General features: G+C 36.7%; 1 protein-coding gene across 2 annotated transcripts in view; it reads left to right on the forward strand.

Annotated features, from left to right (window-relative positions):
- The window catches only part of SCAI (suppressor of cancer cell invasion), a 141,496-nt gene that overhangs the window by 98,477 nt on the left and 21,686 nt on the right, over positions 1-21,333 (forward strand). For both annotated transcript variants that reach the window (XM_068552704.1, XM_068552705.1), the window contains exons 4-14: positions 321-416; positions 985-1,071; positions 2,278-2,376; positions 10,385-10,481; positions 11,537-11,635; positions 11,787-11,939; positions 13,655-13,756; positions 14,322-14,423; positions 15,164-15,242; positions 16,965-17,064; positions 19,187-19,268. In XM_068552704.1, the coding sequence (XP_068408805.1) occupies positions 321-416; positions 985-1,071; positions 2,278-2,376; positions 10,385-10,481; positions 11,537-11,635; positions 11,787-11,939; positions 13,655-13,756; positions 14,322-14,423; positions 15,164-15,242; positions 16,965-17,064; positions 19,187-19,268 (1,096 nt within the window). The remainder of the gene's footprint in view (positions 1-320; positions 417-984; positions 1,072-2,277; positions 2,377-10,384; positions 10,482-11,536; positions 11,636-11,786; positions 11,940-13,654; positions 13,757-14,321; positions 14,424-15,163; positions 15,243-16,964; positions 17,065-19,186; positions 19,269-21,333) is intronic.

Genomic DNA, 21,333 nt, shown 5'->3' on the forward strand with positions numbered 1-21,333 from the left:
AAGTTATCAGTATATAAGTGAGTATGAATAAGAGCACCCAGAAAGAAGGGAGATTGTGCTAGAAACCTCACGGGAGAGGCATCTACAGAGGAGCCTACAAAGGAGCTGTCAGAGGTAGGAGAGAAGAACAGGAAAGAATGTGTACTGGACCCCCGTAATAGAACTATTTCTGCTCTAAAAAATGTACCTTTTTTTTTTTTTTTTTTAAGGAAAGCCTGAATGCAAGTGCTTTAAATCCGTCCAGTTTGTATCATCGTAAGACTCAATTTCCAAGTAGCATACGAGTTTTAAAATTAATGTATGTTTACTTGTCATTACAGAGATTTGCCACAATATGGGCAGAAGCAGTGGCAGTCTTATTTTGGAAGAACTTTTGATGTTTACACCAAACTCTGGAAGTTCCAGCAGCAGCACCGGTAAAGGATTTTTACAGTTAAAGGAGAGTGAGGGTCCGTTTTTTATTAGTAACAGTTTTGACTAATATCTACCGCCGCAGTGCTTTTTATCTCTTCGTGTATCTTAATATATTTCATCTTTGTGACCCAAATGAAAACAAACTGATTTTTCCCTATTTATTTAAGGTTTTCAAATGTAAATACTATTTGATTTTTAAAGACAATATTATCTGAAATGGTGCAGATTAACTCTAACATGGATAGGCAGATTCATGGTTTCATCCTAAAAATAGATGTTGTTTTTTGGGCAAAGCTATTTGGCAGGGGGGTGTTGCTTCTAATTTTCATGCATGTAGCTCAAAGAAGTTTGTTTTTATATTTCAACTTACTTTAAATAGACATAAATGCTTTTTGAATTTAATTGAATGATTATGTTGAACTCTCATGAAAAATTCATGAATTTCAATTTATGTATTCAAAATTTCATGATGAATTGGGTGGTACTTTATCCTATTAAATTAACAGATTTGGTTATTTTTTGAAATTTATAGTCTCTTATTTCTATTTTCTTATTTCCTATGTACAACAGACAAGTCTTGGATAATCGGTATGGCTTGAAGCGGTGGCAAATAGGGGAAATTGCTTCTAAGATTGGGCAGCTATACTACCATTATTAGTAAGTGAATTGCAAATGGAAAACATAAAGCATTGTTCTGATTTAAACACAGCATGCAGAAGTATGCATCGATACATACCTGGTAGGAGGGAAAACTGAGGAGTTACAAATGAAATCCTAAAAGTTCAGATCATATTGATAAAGACAGCATTTTTAAATGACCTTCCATAATCAAAGTGACATTATTTGCTTCAGAGGCTCACCTTCCACACAGTTCGTTTGGTCAGACTCATTTGTAAACTTAAAGGAGTATGATCTTGGTTTTAGATAAAAGATAAATACTAAATGAATTATATGGTTCTTAGTGGCTTCACCTGAATCTTGATACTGTACAGGGACATATCATAACTGGTATGTTTGAAGGAGTGGTTTTCAGGAGGATACCTTAAAGCTCATCCTCATATATGTCTAAAAGGTTACATGAAGTCAATAAAGATACTTTAGACTCTATCCTTAGAGCAGTATCATCTATATAGTCCCACCCATGAGTCAAGGAAAGAAGAGAGCTCCTTTTAGGATCTAAATATCTCATTATCATTAAGTGATACCAGGTGTTTCATAAAAAGGCTTGGACCATTTGTAGTTCAATAGGCCAGAAAATTCCTTCCTTTCCGTGTCTTTTGGCATGCCACCCAGATTCCCATCATTAAAATCACCTTCCCTGGTAGAATATTTTCTTAAGAAATCCCTTGTAACACTACAAATGTTATTGTATGTCAACTATACTCTGATTAAAAAAACAAACTAGAAATGTTAAACAGAAAATCCAACTCACCAGCATCCTATGAAGATTAATATGGATTAGTCCATTTCTGAGTCCTCTGAGAAAAAACTAAAGAAATGAGCCAAAGGGCAAATTACTATATGAATTTGGGGAAGGTCATGGAAGACCTGGTCCCAGGTGGAAAGATTTAACTGAGTGGAAGGCTGTTTGGAGAGGCCCTTCGAAGAATGAGGATAATGCGTACTCTGGGTTGCCATCAAAAAAGGCTTGGGAGCAGCGGGGAGGTGTTTTTTTTTTATTATCGTTACTATTCTTTTTATATATTTTAAGGGTGATATGATTATTGCTTTGCTGATTCAAATTTAGGATAGTCATTCCCATCCCCTGGAGTAGAGGAAGAGAGGAATAATGGAACAAGTATTTATCATGGTGAAGAGTTTGAGATCCTGTCAAATGTAAAGAGTTTCTTTTTCTTCTCACAGCCTGCGCACATCTGAGACCAGCTATCTGAATGAGGCTTTCTCCTTCTATTCTGCAATCAGACAGAGATCATATTATTCTCAAGTCAGTAAAGAGGACAGGTATGCACCTACCATTTTCAGAAAGAAGAAGATAAAGCACTCAGCATTTTTAGTCTGTGGAAATTATGCAGAAAATCACACATTTTTTTATAACTTTAATTCATTTAATGGGCTTTATTGAGTGCCTGCTATATACTAGACCTTCTTAAGCATATGGAGATGTGTTACCTAAAAACAATAAATATTACAGATGTTGTAACAGATGTCACAGTACCAGGGTAGAGTCAGAGCACAAAGGAAGGGTGGATTATTTCTTTATGAGAGATTGGGGTCACACAAAGTTTCATAGAAAAGAAACAACTCCAAAATGAGGCTTAACTGATACCTTTGTTCTGTTTAGCCTGTGTCATCTTAGTTCGTATACATTCAAAACCCTGTTGACAACTGTCATATAGGACTAAAGAAAAGGCTGTAATGCTGTTTGAATTTTCTTTTATAAATCCAATACCATTTTGCAGTTGTGTAGCTCCACTGTTAGGGAAAAAAAAATCATGTAGAAGTTATTCAACCCCAATAGTAATCTGTTGAGCACTTATTATGTATCTGGCAGCGTGGTCAATGCTAGGGTGAGAGAAGGAAAATGAAAAGAAGCTGGACAAGTGTACTCTTTCCCTTTTAATATTTATTTATTTTTATTTCTTTATTTTCTTTATTTTTTTGGCTGTGTCAGGTCTTAGTTTCAGCACGCGGGATCTTCATTGAGGCAAGCGGGATCTTTCATTGTGGTGCGCGGGCTCTTCTTGTGGCACGCGGGCTTCTCTCTAGTTGTGGCATGCGGGTTCCAGGGCGTGTGGGCTCTGTAGTTGTGGTGTGTGGGCTCCAGAGCACATGGGCTCTGTAGTTCGCAGTATGCGGGCTCTCTTGTTGAGACGCATGAGCTCAGTAGTTGTGGCACGGGCTCAGTTGCCCCACGGCATGTGGGATCTTAGTTCCCCAGACCAGGGATCGAACCCGTGTCCCCTGCATTGGAAGGTGGATTCTTTACCACTGGACCACCAGGGAAATCCCTCTCTTTTCCTTTTAGATGATTACCTTTTCATGGGTGTCCCAGACATATTTGGAGTACAGGTAGATTCCAGATGAGAAAGTAATTATTGAAGAAATCAGGGATCTGCTGGAGAATCTTTATTGCTAGCATTCTAGTAATTGTTGGAATATCTGAAAGTTCTTTCTACTCTCAGCAACAGAACTCACAGTTGTTATATAAGTGGAAAGATTATATTCTCTTAGAAATAGAAGAAAACATAGTTTTTACCTATTTTTCTAGAGAACACTTTGTGGTTGGCTACCATAAGCTTTCCAGCTAAATAGCAACATTTTGGGGAAAGTCCCACTCTTGTAAATCCCCTTCATTCCCTTGCAAATCTTGTTCAAACTTGTCTAGAGGAGTTTGCTTGAAACAAGTAAGGTGTGTGGATGCAGAAGTCTACATTTTTCCCCCAAGTCTTTTTGGCCTTACTTCCTCCTTCTATCAGGAGGTTCCATCAATTACTGTCCTTTCAGATTTTCTTATGGTTTGCTTCAGATACTTTCACTATAGATGTATTTCCTCCAACTCCCCCTTTTTTTGCGTTCATGTTGTACAATTTGTCTGAATTCTTGGTGAGATAAATTATATCCCTAAAAAAATGCAAAAGGGCTATGTAACACTTTATGAGTATGAAAAATACATGTAAGCAAAGAACTATTTTAAGCAATAGTAAAATACCTTATATAATTCACTTTTCCGCGTTTTCTAATTTGCCAAAAGGGAAATTGGCCTTAGGTCCTTTGGCTTAAAACCCAACAGTCTGACTTACTAAAGTCATTTTCTACCCTAATAGCAAACACCACATATGAATTGTTTTCCTGTGCTGCCTCCTAGAGCAGGGTAGACGAACAGAGGTGGGATTATTTGGAACCAGGATGACAAAATCTCTTGCCTTAGGCCACTAACTTAGCATCAAAGGACAGTCCAGTCTGTGAAACCTTGACCTTGTTCCCTGTACCTTAGGAAGGATTTTGTTCAGTTGGTAAGTTGTTTGTTTCTCAGTTCATCAAGGGCAAGGGGGCCAGTCAAGGTAGCAGTTGGCAGCAGCTGCTAAAATTAACAGCTGGTAGATTAAAACTGAGTAAGAAAGTATTCCACAATTTCACAGTAGCTTTAAAAAGCAAAAATCTCTCCTCCAAAGGCCAGGTTCTCTCTGCATTGTCTCAGTACCTAAGGATTGTGTCAAAGCCAGGAGGAATGGTATGTTCCAACAATTACCAAGGTGACTGCCTATCACCAAAAATACACAACTCTCAGCATGTCTCAATTCCGTGGCCCATCCTGTTTAGCAGAGGAGACAATAGCACATAATCACTTGTCCTAGAAGCTGCAAACCCCGATGGTTGTAAGTGACTAAGGCTGAATCTGGTCAGAGTTAGATACTGAGAAGGTGAAGTTTCCAAGCACACAGAGGCTGGGGGGAGATATTTCAGTCAGCCACCCGGAAAAGCAGTTTCTCAGGCAGATGTGTCAAGAGTCAGCATCTTACAAGTAGTGGTCCTAACAGGTTGGATGAGGTGGCAATTCTGGAGTGCCAGAAGAACTTTGCCAAAGAGAATCATGTCACCTCTAGTGGTGACAGTACTGAAGTTTTTATTTTTTATTTTCTTAATTTATTTATTTTATTTATTTTATTTTTGGCTGCATTGGGTCTTCGTTGCTGCGCACGGGCTTTCTCTAGTTGCGGTGAGCGGGGCTACTCTTCGTTGTGGTGCACAGGCTTCTCATTGCAGTGGCTTCTGTTGCGGAGCACGGGCTCTAGGCATGCAGGCTTCGGTAGTTGTGGCTTGCGGGTTCTAGACTACAGGCTCAGTAGTTATGGCACAGGCTTAGGTGCTCCGTGGCACGTGGGATCTTTCCGGACCAGGGCTCGAATGCATGTCCCCTGCATTGGCAGGCGGATTCTTTTTGTTTGTTTGTTTGTGTGTTAGTTTCTGCTCTATAACAAAGTGAATCAGCTATACATATACATATATCCCCATATCTCCTCCCTCTTGAGTTTCCCTCCCACCCTCCCTATCCCACCTCTCTAGGTGGTCACAAAGCACCGAGCTGGTCTCCCTGTGCTATATGGCTGCTTCCCACTAGCTATCTATTTTACATTTGGTAGTATTTATAAGTCCATGCCACTCTCTTACTTCGTCCCAGCTTACCCTTCCCCCTCCCCGTGTCCTCAAGTCCATTCTCTACATCTGCGTCTTGTCTTTATTCCTGTCCTGCACCTAGGTTCTTCAGAACCATTTTTTTTTTTTTTTTTTTTTTAGATTCCATATATATGTGTTAGCATACGGTATATGTTTTTCTCTTTCTGACTTATTTCACTCTGTATGACAGACTCTACGTCCATCCACCTCACTACAAATAACTCAATTTCGTTTCTTTTTATGGCTGAGTCATATTCCATTGTATATATGTGCCACATCTTCTTTATCCATTCATCTGTTGATGGACACTTAGGTTGCTTCCAAGTCCTGGCTATTGTAAATAGAGCTCACAGGCTAATTCTTAACCACTGTGCCACCAGGGAAGCCCTGAAGTTTTTAATAGTGGAAGATGTGAATCTAAACTTGAAGACCTTGACACCTCCCAGTCGTGAGCTTCACAGGATGACTTCTTCTGCAGCAGGCAGAAGGCTGTGGGTCATCATTCAGGTTTTCAGGCTTGATAGGATAGCCTCTCATGTGTATGAGTGGATAGCAATTCAACACAGTGGTTTCCAAAATAGAATGCCTCTACTCACTTCTGTATGTATATGTAATACAGGGATCTGCAAACTATGGCCTGGTTTTGTACTGTCTGGTAGCTTAGAATCCTTTATACGTTTTTTAAAGGGTTGTGAAAAAAGAAAAGTTAAATATGCTATAGACACCATATTTGGCCTGCAATACCTAAAATATTCACCATCTGGCCATTTACAGAAAGTTTGCCAGTCCCTGGTTCAGTATATGTTCATGTAGCCTGTGTTACATGATTGTATAATTTATCATATAGAGTCATAGAACCTGTTTTTTTCTCAAAAAATTAATGGAATTGTCTTATTAATATTTTAAGTATGAATTGACATCAACCGCCTACAAATTTTCCTTCCGTTTTGAATTCCACTTCTGACAGTGTGTCAGCCTAGATGATCTAAAACAGTGTCTTCAAAACACCTAGAAGTACTGGCTAAAAAAGAGCAACCATTGCGGGACTTCCCTGGTGGTGCAGCGGTTAAGAATCCGGCTGCCAGTGCAGGGGACACGGGTTTAATCCCTGGTCTGGGAAGATCCCACATGCCACAGAGCAACTAAGCCTGTGTGCTACAACTACTGAAGCCCGTGCGCCTAGAGCCCGTGCTCCGCAACAAAGAGTAGCCACCACAATGAGAAGCCTGTGCACTGCAGCAAAGAGTGGCCCCTGCTCGCCACAACTAGAGAAAGCCCGCGCACAGCAACGAAGACCCAATGCAGCCAAAAATAAAAAAATAAAATAAATAAATTTGGGGCTTCCCTCATGGCGCAGTGGTTGAGAATCTGCCTGCCAGTGCAGGGGACACGGGTTCCACCCCTGGTCCGGGAAGATCCTGCATGCTGCGGAGCAGCTAAGGCTGTGCGCCACAACTACTGAGCCTGCACTCTAGAGCCCGCGAGCCCCAACTACTGAGCCCGTGTGGAACAGCTCCTGAAGCCCGCGCACCTAGAGCCTGTGCTCTGCAACAGGAGAAGCCACCACAATGAGAAGCCCGTGTACCGCAACGAAGAGTAGCCCCCGCTCGCTGCAACCAGAGAAAAGCCTGTGCGCAGCAGTGAAGACCCAACGCAGCCAGAAACAATAAATAAATAAAATTAAAAAATAAAAATAAATAAAAATTTTTAAATAAATAAATTTATTTAATAAAAAAGGATCAACCATCCCTTTAAATGGAAAGCTTAGCTGTCAAGAACGTGAGGGAAATCCCCAGGTCATTAACCCTCTGACCAGTGCTATCACAGCCTTGCAGGGGCATGGTTGGTTTTGGTGACATAAAGGAACTTCTAAGGATTTCTTCAGGAAGAGGAAAATTGAAACTAAAAGGAAAGGATGATATACAAGGATTCATGAGAAGAAATTATCCCCTGGCTTCCTAAAAAGGCATGGACTTTATAAGGCAGTAATCATTGTAATAATGGCTAATTGAGGTTATTAAGATAAAATCGGGCCAAATCCTGGAAAACAACATGAAAGAAGGGAGAAAATAAAGAATTCAACCATACTAATAAGATCCATTTATTTTTCAGAGGAAGCTTAGAGTAAGTAAAGTTTGCTTATTAAAATATTAAGAAAAATATTTTTAAAGAACGTAAGGAGAAGGTGTAAATTCAAAACAGGTTGAAGGGGGAGGAAAGTGAATTATGATCATTCCAGTAAAAAGTACGAAAAGAATATATATGAAGAAAAGTATAATTATAGCACGAAATAATAAAGTAGAAACAAGTCCAAGTACATTGGTAATCATAGTCAATGAAAGTGATCTAAACTTCCTAGGGAAAAGTCAGAGATTATCAGTATGCCTTTTTAATAAGAAAAATTCAATAATATACTATCTACAAGAGGTCCTCCAAAGATATAAGGTACATAGGAAAAGACAAATGAGACAGATACTAAGGGGAAGAAATGCTGCTCTATTTATGTATACATTATTTATATTTAAGGCAGAAAATATTATTAAGGATGGAGCTTACTTCATAATGATAAAAGGAACAACTCAGGAAAATAAAAAAATTCTAAACTTGTATATGCCCAGTAATGTAGCATAATAATAAACAAAGCAAAAAATGGCATATTTTCTGGGAGAAATTGATAAATGGTCACATGTATTGTACATGGAGATTTTTAATATAACATTTAATAATTTATGTGTGAAGAAGATAAGCAACTGTAAGATTTGAGCAACATAATTGAAAACTTGTTCTAATGTGCATGAAAGTGCATATAACAATAAGCGAATGCACATAATTTTCAAGCTTATATGAAACTTTTGTGAAGTTGACTTATATTTGCCACAAAAAAAGTTTCAATAATTTTTCAAGTATACATTGTCTAACCGTGGTGCAATTCCATTAAAAATTAAGAACGAGACATAGTTTAAAAAAATCATTATGTTAACCAGTAGACACATTTCTAAATAATTCATGGGTCAAAGGGGAATTTAAAAAATTTTTATTATGGAAAATGGGAAACATATACAAAAAATGTATTGTTGTAAGGTTATTATATTTGTAATGCAGGGTGTGGAAAACAGGAAATAGAAATTGGAAATTTCCGGTTTGAATTGATAAGGGATAAATATATATATGTATTTTTGGCTACACTGTGAGGCTTGAGGGATATTAGTTCCCCGACCAGGGATCGAACCCAGGCCCTCAGCAGTGAGAGCTCGGAGTCCTAACCACTGGACTGCCAGGGAATTCCAGATAGGGATAAGTATTAAGGGTCAGGCGTGAAGAGGTGTAATATAGATTGTAAATAGCCTTTAATAAGTTAAGGACGTGTGTTGCTATTCCTAGCAATCACGAAAAGAACAGTAATGAAGGAGTATAAGTAAGAAGCTGATAGAGGGTATAAAATAGAATACTAAAATGTATTTGATTAGCTGAAAAGAAAGCAAGGAGGGAGCAGTAGAGGACCACAAACACAGGAGGGGCAAGTAGAGAACAAATAGCAGGGTGAGAGTTGCAAATTCAGCCAAGGCAACAGTAAGGCTAAATGTAAATGGTCTGAGTTCCTGAGTATACACGGCAGAGATTGTCAAAGTGGATAAAAAAGCAAGGCCTAACTATATACTGTCTACAAAAGATGCATTACAATGAAAAGACACAGGTACTTGAAAGTAGAGGGATAGAAAAAGATATGGCATACAAATAGTAAGCATAAGAAAACTGGCTTGATTGTATTAACGTTAGAAAAATAAGATTTCAAAACAAAGACTGATCTTCCTAGAACTGTTTTTGCCTCATATTTTCCTGACTTTGTCTTCTCATCTTTTTTTAATTTAAAAAATTAATTAATTAATTAATTTATTTATTTATTTATTTATTAATTTATTAATTTATTTATTTTTGGCTGCGTTGGGTCTTCGTTGCTGCACACAGGCTTTCTCTAGTTGTGGCGAGCAGGGGCTACTCTTCATTGTGGTGCATGGGCTTCTCATTGCAGTGGCTTCTCTTGTTGCAGAGCACAAGTTCTAGGAGCGCGGGCTTCAGTAGCTGTGGCACACGGGCTCAGTAGTTGGGGCTCACAGGCTGTAGAGCGCAGGCTCAGTAGTTGTGGTGCACAGGCTTTGTTGCTCCGCAGCATGTGGGATCTTCCAGGACCAGGGCTCGAACCTGTGTTCCCTGCATTGGCAGGCGGATTCTTAACCACTGTGCCACCAGGGAAGCCATCATCTTCCTTATAATCTTTTTTTTTTTTAATTTTTTTTATTGGGGTATAGTTGTTTTACAATGTTGTGTTAGTTTCTACTGTAACGTCTTCCTTATAGTCTTAACTTAAACATTACTCTTGCTAAGACGCCTTCTCTCACCCAAGATCCTGTCCTGTGGGCTCAAATTGTAATCATTGTAATATTTTGTAATATTACATCATTGTAATATTTATTCCACTATTTTAAGTATTTATCCGTCTCCTCTACATTTTAAATACTTTTCTGTCTGTAAGGTCTGTGAGGGAAGGGACTGTGTCTTTAGTTTTTTTTTTTAAATCATTCTAATCTAGTACTTAGCATAGTGCCTGATGCATCAAAGTTTCGATAGATACTTGTTGAATGAATTAATATATGAATGAACAATGTAATGAACCACTGAGTAAGAAATGTGTTAAAAGACTATAGGTTATAGGAAGCAATGTTTATAACTGTGCAAAATAGTATCAGAAGAGTTTAAAAAGCTATCAGAAAGTTAGAAAAATCAAAAAGCATATTTTTTTAAATCTCATGAATAATTTTCCATTTATCTACCATAGACCTGAGTTGGTAGTTAAGAAGCTACGATACTATGCAAGATTTATAGTAGTTTGTCTTCTTCTCAACAAAATGGATGTTGTAAAGGATCTGGTGAAGGTAAATGTACTTTAAAATAATTAAAATCCTAATCTCTCATTGTCTATGGATAATTTTGTTTTTTAAAAATAGATTTAAGGTTAAAATAATTTTGATATATCTAAATCATTACAACTTTGAGAGTATGGTAACTTCTGACAAGGGTAATGATAAAAAATTTTTCCAGCTCTTCATATTTCAAATACACCAGAGATAATTGTCTTAATTTCTTACTTTTGTCCCCTCAGCTTATTTTACATTTCATCACCCATCAGTGAATGGTTGGCAAATGCAAACAAAAGTTAAAATATTTGGTTTAAGAAAATAATTGAAAAGTTAGGTCAAGAAAAATGTTTTACAAAGGTGTGAATGAGTTTTGATTTTTCCTCCCTTTAGTATGTCTGCATCACTCTGTCCTTCATTAACTCAGGTAATTAAGAGTTAACTGCGTTCTGGATTCACTTAATATCTGTAATTATTGCATGCTATGTTCTGGTTACACTCTGTATTCAGTTAGTGGTTTCAATGGCATACTTCTTGATTTTTTGGTGCTCAAGTATAACACACTAGTTTTGGGGTTTTTTTTTTATTGAAGTATAGTTAATTTACAGTATTGTGTTATTTTCAGGTGTACAGCAAAGTGATTCAGTATAACATGCTAGTTTTGACAAGCCTTCTTCCTCCATCCCCAGTTACTAATAAGATTATTTCCAAAAGAAATAGTATGATATAAAGACAAAGAATTTATATTCATTTTTTTTTACGTTAAAATTTTGGGGGTTTACCTTTAAGAGTTTCCTATTACTAAAGTCATTGCTGATGTAGCACTGAGTAGGTATGGGTCACTGTGGATTTCTATGAAGATCTTATTGATGTGTTATCATTTTGGAGTTTTTGATTTTGAAGCAAGCCCATGTAATTTTCACTCTTTGTTTTGGTTATAATTGGGACCGTATATTGATAATAATCAAACTTCTTAACTGTATCAGTTTCTGTCAGGAGTATGGTACAATATACAATCTACTTTTATGGGTTTTTTTCTATAACCATTTCTCTTCATGATATTGTAAAATCAGGAACTCTCGGATGAAATTGAAGATTATACTCACCGCTTTAATACTGAAGATCAAGTGGAATGGAACCTGGTGCTTCAAGAAGTAGCAGCTTTCATTGAGGTCAGTTCTTGACAAGAAAGGTTGTCATAATTATGTATGTAAATGCATATGTGGTATACTTTTTTATTGTGTGTATATGTCAAAAAGAAGGAATAACTTCTTATATTGACATTTTGTCTTGGCCATCAACCACTTACTGCTTTTTCTCCAGGCAGACCCTGTGATGGTATTAAATGATGATAATACCATTGTTATCACGTCTAATCGCCTTGCTGAAACAGGAGCCCCATTGCTGGAACAGGGCATGATTGTGGGACAGTTGTCTCTGGCTGATGCACTCATTATTGGTAATTGTAATAACCAGGTAAAGAATTGTGAAGGAATTATGCTTAAAATTCACTTTGAAAAATAGTACTTTTGATTGTTACAGAATTATTTCCTTGTAAATATCCTAACATCCATTTGCTAGGAAATAGTTAATTAAATTATGCTGTGTCTATATATGGACTGTACTACAGACATTTAAATGGTTTAGAAAGAATTTTTAATCACAGAAGAAGATACTTATGATATGGCAAGTGAAAATAATATGGACCTATGTAAACAGAATTATTTTATTATATATGTTAAAATGTCTACGTATAATACATATATGCACAAGAAAAAGACAAGGAAGAAATTTACCAATATCGTAAAAGATTTATCTCTAAAAAATTTAGCAAAATTTTAAGTGATTTTTATTTTCTTCCTTACAACTTTCTAAATCTGTATATTACCTTTACAATCAGGCAAAAATGGGGGAGGAGTTATTTTTAAGTACATTTGTCAAAAGCAGATTTCAAATATTTTTTCATGACAGAATAGTCCCATGACGAGGATTTAAGGTACTAGAAGTGTAATTTACTGAAAATTATGGGATATTGGAAAAGTCACCAGTGGATACACTTTTCTATATGCATTACTTACACAAGTTTTAATTTTGGATCCTTCCCTTACATCTATCATTTTTGTTGTTGTTAACTTTTTCTTATAATTCTCCAATTTTGGATTTTAAAGCTTTAATTTGCAAATTTCTAAATTAAAACATTTTAATTTAAATTAAAACCTTGCCTACATGAAGTTCTGTAGAAGTATTATTCAAAATAGAAAAGGAGGGGACTTCCCTGGTGGTCCAGTGGTAAAGAATCCGCCTTACAATGCAGAGGACACGGGTTCGATCCCTAGTCGGGGAACTAAGATCCCACACGCCACAGAGCAACTAAGCCCCGTGCGCCTAAACGACTGAGCTCGCGTGCCACAACGAGAGAGCCTGTGTGCCGGAAACTACAGAGCCCAGGCGCCCTGGAACCCACGCACCACAACTAGAGAAGAGAAAACCTGCACATCACAGCTAGAGAGAAACCCGCACACTGCAGTGAAGAGCCTGCATGCCACAACTGAGACCTGACGCAGCCAAAAATAAATGAAAAATAAGTCGTTAAAAACAAAACAAAAAAACAAAATAGAAAAGGATACAGTCTTTTCTCTTTTTCTTTTTTTTTGCCATGCCACGTGGCTTGTGGGGTCTTAGTTCCCCAACCCGGGACTGAACCCAGGGCCCCGGCAGTCAGAACGCCAAGTCCTAACCACTGGACCTCCAGGCAATTCTCAGGATTCAACCTTAAACATTATGTAGTGCCAAAATGTAATGAAGTGATTTTAAAATGGGCCATAGTCATATTTCAGCCTGGCTGTTTTGCCAAAAGTTAACATGTTTTATGGGATCTAATATAGGTCTCTGTGTTTACGTGACTACTTTTTGTTTTTAAAAATACCCGTGGAAATTGATGGATTGATAGAAGTATTGATAGATGGAGCGAGACATGATGAAGCAAATATAGAAAAATGTTAATGTTATAGGATCTAGCTATTGAGCATAAGGATGTCACTGTACAATTTTTTTAACTTTCTGTCTTTTGAAATTTTTTGGAATAAAATATCCAATGTCATCAGGTACACATGAAAGTCAAGAGTAACAATATGATTAAACACTTCAAGGTCTGCGTACTGCATTAACGGTCAGGTTTGTTTTCCTTGCAGGTTAAGTTCAGTGAACTAACTGTTGACATGTTCCGGATGTTACAAGCCCTGGAAAGGGAGCCAATGAATTTAGCTTCCCAGATGAATAAACCAGGAATGCAGGTGATCTCCCTACACCTGCAATTTGCTGCTTCTGCTCCTCATGGAATGCTATTATTCAACGAATGCCATGAGTGTGAATAAAGAATTCTCCTGATGAGACACAGGAGAAATAGATGAGCATAATGCTAATAAAAAAAGATATTTAATGAAGAAGATAGTAAAAATAGGCATTGATAATTCATATGTCAAGTACAGTTTGTATAGTCATCCGTCTGTATCCACGGGGGATTGGTTCCAGGACCCCCGTGGATACCCAAACCCGCAGATGCTCAAGTCCCTTATATAAAGTGGCATAGTGTTTACATACAACCTATGCACATCCTCTCGTATACTTTGAATCATTTCTAGATTACTTATAACATCTAATAGAATGTAAATTATATGTAAATAGTTGTAAATACAATGTAAATGTTATGTAAATAGTTGCTGGTGCACAGCAAATTCAAGTTTTGCTTTTTGGAACTTTCTGGAATTTTTTTTCTAAATATTTTTGATCCGTGGTTGGGTGAATCCACGGATGCAGAGGACCGACTGTATGTGCATTGTTTTCTGTGTGTAAACATAGGAATCAGCTGACAAGCCTACCAGGCGAGAAAACCCCCACAAGTACCTGCTCTACAAACCAACGTTCAGCCAACTATACACATTCTTAGCAGCATCTTTTAAGGTATCTATCATCCAGTACTTTTTAGTATATGGCGAAAGTGTGCCTTAAATGGAATCTGAGAGTCACTCTTCTCTTTGAATGTTTGAGTCAAGAATTTAGGAAAAATATGAAAATGAAAACTGCCTTAGAATATCCTAATCATAGCTATTTTTGGAATGGAAATTGCTTATTATGTTATGAATGTTCCCTACCATTAATTAACGAGAATATTGATTAACTATCATTCTCCTTCCTCCGGGTTTTTCTTGCTAAACTGCTTTAGGCATAGTAGTCAACGCAGAACTGAAAAACAGGAGCAGATTTTATAGGCGTGTTCTATGAATAGAATAGCCACCTGAATGGTGGCTCTGGGAAACATTTTGGTTGTCTGAAAGAACCATGAGTAGGGAATTCCTCTCAGTTTATAGAGAAAGGCACGGATGGAAGTTTGTCTTTTAGACCTATAGTCAGGATCTTTACTTCTCCATTTTAAGTTTTCCAGAGAACGTTCTTTAAATGATGGGGTTTTGAAGCAGAGATTGTCTTCAAAACTTTTGGCAATGGTTATAGGTTAATAATGAATCTTTGCTGTGTAGACAGTTATAAGTTGGAACTAGCAAGAGTGACTTTTCTCTTGGGGGAGACCATTATATGTTAAATTAGGTTCTTGTTTTCCCTACAACTTTAAAATGTCATGAACTTTCAATAAAACAGTTGTTTTCTGTTTGTCGTTTTGTATATGTGATTTTCTTTAATTTCAGGAGCTGCCTGCCAATAGTGTGCTTCTGATTTACCTGTCAGCCACTGGCGTTTTCCCCACAGGTCGTTCTGATAGTGAAGGTACAATAAAGGAATGCTCCCTGTCGTGAGCAGGGCTTGAATTCTCTTTATTTTCTACAAGGCGATGGCCCATAGCCCACAGACAATCTCAAGCTTTCTAGAGAGGCTCCCAAATTTGAAACCTGGTCTATTTGCTGAATCGGCAATCTTGTAGATACCCCAGTCTGTTTTATTTGCTGAAATATTATACGGTGAAGTTAAAAAAAATCAGCAAATTCACATACTACATGCATGCTTCTCTAACAGATTTGCTAAAAGCAAACACATATATGTGCATGGAATAACCAAGCCTAATTATCTACTTCACATGGTTGAATTTTTCTGAGCCTTCAGTGTGTTAGGGAATCTGGTCAGCGGTTTCACTGTGGCTGAAAGTCTTGTAGAAATCAGTGCACTTTTGTAACTGTGAAAGTTCAAGTCCTTGACATGATTTTATTTTGTGTCCTTTCTTTGGTTTTATGGATTCAATCTGTAGAATATTGGGATGCTATTTTAGAATAAAAACTTGAAGCTGTCTAGAACATGTGAGTCCAGAATATATGAAATTGGTTGAATTATATGAGTAGCTTGGATGTAAACAAGGCAATTAAATCTTTACCTGGACAAGAAAAAATTGTTCTTAACATCCTTAACATTTTCCTCCTCATTTGTTTGTTGAAATTTGCATTCCTTTATACAATGCATGTCCCTGCCATCTTCCTTGCATGACCTACAGATCCTCTTAAAGTGTTAAAATGAAAACAAAACAAGATAAATCTCTCTTCATTGCAGTGATTTTTTTAAGGGATAAAATATAACACTATGAAAAGTGATGCAAAATCATAAATACTTTAAATTTTTGGTGATAAAGTTAGTACTTTTATTTATAAATAATTATTTCCATATCTTATACACTATTGAATCAGATTTTCTGGGCCCCGCCTAATGTATTGATCTTGTTTTACTTTTTTCAAAGTACAGTAGTTACTAACTGAATGGTCCTTTGAGAGAGATTATTCCTAACATCCCACAGTTGCTGTTCCATTTACACAAGAGTTTAACTAACTGATAGGACCAGTGGGAAAAGGCTAATTCCCAAACCAGAATTACAGTGGTTGATGTAATAATAATGATAATGGATTTTTTCCTACACTGGTATTTGGTAATTCTTTTCTTTTCTTTTTTTTTAAATTTTTTAAAAATTTTTTTAAAATTAAAAAAAAATTTTTTTTAATTCTTTTCTTAAAAATGAAGTTTTTGTCAGTGAGAATTTTCAAGTTCCATTCAAAAATTTCCCTACATTTTATAATTAGTGGTCCTCTTAAAATTATATTTAAGAAATTATTAGGACTTCATTCTGCAACTTTCTTACTTAAATAATTTTGTTGAACTTGAGATTTTAATTTTGCTTGAAATGAGAAGATCATTTTGAACATCCCAGATCTCCATCTCTTTTTTACCCAGAATAATGGGATGCAGTAGATTCTTGTTTTGTTTCTCATTATAATCTGAAGAACTGATGAAGATGGTCAGATGATCTTTTAAAATATTGGAACAGGCAACATGCTGAAATCATTTAAATGCTACGTTAAACTAAAATGCTAAATTTTCAATTAATAAAAATGTTTTGTAATTATCTTCCACTTGTATCAATGAAAGATTCACCCAACACCTTTGTGTTTGAACATCAGATCAATGCTACTCTCCAACTGAAGTCTAGGATTCTTCCCTTTCTTTTTATAGGTCCTTATGATTTTGGAGGGGTACTTACTAATAGTAACCGGGATATTATAAATGGAGATGCCATCCACAAACGAAATCAGTCCCACAAGGAAATGCACTGGTATGTATTATAAAAATTATAGTTCTCTCTTATAAAATATTAAGTAAAATGGAATGTTCCCTTAGACTGCTATTCATGACACTTATTTGGATTCCAGCAATATCTCAGGCTCTATCTTAGGCAATTAGAATTGTTGGTTAATATTTATTTTACAATTTTTTATTGAGTATGTATTATATGTCAGGAACTATTCAATCACTGGAGATCTGTTCATTCAAGTTGGAGGAGACAATAAATATATACATAAATAATAAGTCAGGACATGATGCATGTTAATATCAAAATAAGCTTTTTTAAAATTAATTAATTTTATTTTTGGCTGTGTTGGGTCTTTGTTGCTGCGCGCGGGCTTTTCTCTAGTTGCGGCGAGCGGGGGCTACTCTTTGTTGCGGTGCATGGACTTCTCATTGCGGTGGCTTCTCTTGTTGCGGAGCACGGGCTCTAGGTGCGTGGGCTTCAGTAGTTGTGGCACGCGGGCTCAGTAGTTGTGGCTCGCAGGCTCTAGAGCACAGGCCCAGTAGTTGTGGCGCACGGGCTTAGTTGCACTGCGGCATGTGGGATCTTCCCGGACCAGGGCTTGAACCCGTGTCCCCTGCGTTGGCAGGTGGATTCTTAACCACTGTGCCACCAGGGAAGCCCAATATAAGCTTTTTAATATAAGGTTCTGTTGGTGTGATATAGCAAAAATGAAGTTAGCTGTATGATTTCAAGGAGCTTTCATCCATGAAAGTTTGCTCAGTGCATTCACTGGTTGGGCCATTATGGGCTCTAAAATTTCCCTAGCTGAGAGAGAGCAGTCTCATTATAGAGGAAACTGGACGTGCTTGAAACTGCATTTCTAATAGCACTTTACATAAAAACATAACTCTTCATATTAAAGAGTGGGGAAGGGAGGGCAGAGAGGGAAATGTTTCAAATTATATGTATAATAGCTAACGGTCCCCCAAGCCATGTGTTGGTGCTGTAGTTGACCATAGTTGTAAATGATTTATATCAGAAAAGCCTGTATTTGAAATATATTGGGGTTTGATGATATTGCTCATTGACAACATCATTTTGTATATTTACATTTACATTTACATTAATATTTGTAAACTACCCACGTTGTCCACCAACCATGGGAAGGAGCATGCACACCAAAATCACGACCTTAAGCAGTGGTTCTCAAATGCATGTTACTGGGGCTTCCCTGGTGGCGCAGTGGTTGAGAATCTGCCTGCCAATGCAGGGGACACGGGTTCGAGCCCTGGTCTGGGACGATCCCACATGCCACGGAGCAACTAGGCCCGTGAGCCACAATTACTGAGCCTGCGCGTCTGGAGCCTGTGCTTCGCAACAAGAGAGGCTGCAATAGTGAGAGGCCCACGCACCGCAATGAAGAGTGGCCCCCGCTTGCCGCAGCTAGAGAAAGCCCTCGCACAGAAACGAAGGCCCAACACAGCCAAAAATAAAAAATATAAAAAAATAAATTAATTAAAATAAGATTAAAAAAATCATTATTAAAAAAAAAAAAAGCATGTTACTGGACTTTAGCCTTCTGTGGGCCAGTGAATCTGTATCTTTAACAAGCACCCCAGCTGATTCTGATGCACATTTCCAGAGGAAATGTACATAATAGAAGGGGAGCCCCTGCTTATTGTCTGCAATATTAAGATATAGCTTAAAATAATAAAAATCTTTAAAATGGATATAGATTTTGAAAGACTCATTGAAATAGAAATCTTGTTGTGTTACTACATCTTGTTTTCAGAACATGTTCTTAGGAGGAACTTTTAAATACTAAGTAAGGCCCTAAATGCTGACTTCTGAGATTTTCATGTGTGTTTATTAATCCATCTTTAAATATATTAATATATATATTAAATATGTAGACTTCTCCTTAGCTTGAATATTCTTGAATAATAATTATGTCCGAATTTTTCTTTTCCAAATAAAGCTGTTAACTTGTCTACCCCAGTAAATACAGACTTTTTTGGTCTTTTGCTTAATTAATCTTTGTTTTTCTCCCAGTGCTGTGACAAAAAGGAGGTGTGAGCAGACCAAACTGATGAATAAGATTTCTGAGACTTGGCTGATAGAGTTATACAGTCATTCATTGTTACTGTTGTTGTTGTTTTCCCAGCCTTCATCCTGGAGATCTCTATCCCTTCACAAGGAAGCCCCTGTTCATCATTGTGGATTCATCCAATAGTGTTGCATATAAGGTGAGTTCCATGAGCGCTATTGCACGTTAGAAACTATGGCACCACCCTGAGGTAACCAACCTGAACATGTGCCTTTTTATTTTGCTTTATTTTATTTAATTTTACACAGTTTGTATTTAGTCTTTCTTTTCTTTTGAGGTTGTGCATGCTAGTCAGGATCTGGTGCTATGAATAGAAACAAGAAGAAAACGCATGAATGGACACTCAGTGGAAAATAATAAATCCTCCTGCAGGAAAAAAAATTCAAGATTTCCAAGATCACTGGTGGGAGGTTTATTTTTGTTATATAACCCAGAATAGTTTTCTTTTATAGAGGTTGAAATATATGGGAACATTTTATTTTCTAGTTTTCAAACTTTTTCCCCTCTATACACTGAGCTACTATAGTTTAAGTGGAATTCCTATCCCATGTTATAGAGTTATAGTCATTGAATATCAACACAAATTGTTTTAGATGCACTTATTATTGTTTTTTTTAATTTGTGACAATAAGTAAGAAAGATGACCCTGAATTCTGAAATAAGTAACAGGGACTTAATGTGAAAATCCTTTCTTTTATATTTTGCTATTGAAGCAGTGGTTTTCAATGATTGTATGAAGAATGGCAGCAGTGAGACACTTTAAAGTTGGACATTAGAATTCAAACAATAGTAATTTACAGGAAAATGAAAACAGAATTTTTGGAGCCCTTTGTGTGTGGTTGGAATATTTCATTAGTGGACAGTATGCTCAGAAATATGCTGGAAACACAGATCTGCCAATTAAAATTATTTCTGTTGTGGGTGTTCATATAATTAGATGGGGAAGCAAACGTTAATAGGTTTATTTCAAGAGAGCAATAGAAATGTCTGGTAGCCAAAAAAGCTGACCCCAAGCATATTTTTCCATCTAATTTTCATGCTTAGTTTCACTTTTTAAAGTCGGAATTCCAAGAGCATCCATCCCACCCTACATTGTTCAGCATGTTTCCTGCTACCCATTTTGTCAAGTTTAACGTTACAACTTTTGATTTTTAGGAAAACTAGCTATGTACTCTCTTAAATTGTGAGTGTGCTGTTGTCATTTTTAATCTTTTTGAGAGGGTGGGAGGCTGCTGAAGGAAAAGGTTTATTGGCTGCCCCATTTAAACATATGAAATCAGAAGAGTCCAGGCATTTTGTGTCTTCACAGAATTCAAAAAAAGCATTCTGTGCCTTTGTCAATGAAAAGGAAACATTTGCTACAGTTTAACGATGTAACAGAATGTGTTGATACACGGTAAGCAAGTGTATTGCTTACTATGATCTAGCATGCATTGAAAGTATTTTCACAATCTATTAATTTCTCTCAATTTAATTGGATGTTATTTGATACCATCTTTTATAATCTCAAGAATATCATTCATGTTATGTACCTGCTATTTCCAGAGTGTCGTTTGGATGTAGAATGCGTATTGGATGATGATTTTGAAAAAACACCATTGTGCATAATTGGAATTATGTCTCATGATTTAATTCTAAATTTCAATATCCCAACACGCAGGATAACAGTGGAATAATAGAAAGATTTCTGTGTGTGTTTGGTGTTGATGGCACATGCAGTATCACTCCTCTAAAAAATTAAATTGTCAAGAACATTCTGATCTTTAGAAATGAAATGGGGAGCCCATATGCAGTAGGCAAATAAGAGCATGACGTAGACTAATTTGGTCTTTTAAAAAACTAGTTAATGCCTCTGAATCAAGTGTGCAGTTCTCTGTGTTAACATATGAAAGTGTCTGACATTTACGTTTCCCACAAAGCACGTAAAAATTCTTAAACTATCATTTTGCAAGTTTCTAATGAAAAAGAACTGGGTGACATGTATTATTTCTTCAGTACATACTTTGTTATATCCATTTCATCCATATGAATGTTTTATGAACATATATGTGTTTTCTAAATGTTTCTTCATGTAAATACAAACACTTCATGTTATTTCTTCATTTCAGTATTACTTTTTAATTTTTATGAAAGTAACTCATGCATATAGTTGAAAGCTGTAGTTCTCTGTCTGTGCATCAGAAACATTCAGAGCCCTCTTCAAA

The sequence above is a fragment of the Eschrichtius robustus genome, chromosome 10 (assembly GCF_028021215.1).
Source record: "Eschrichtius robustus isolate mEscRob2 chromosome 10, mEscRob2.pri, whole genome shotgun sequence".
Lineage (NCBI taxonomy): Eukaryota > Metazoa > Chordata > Mammalia > Artiodactyla > Eschrichtiidae > Eschrichtius > Eschrichtius robustus.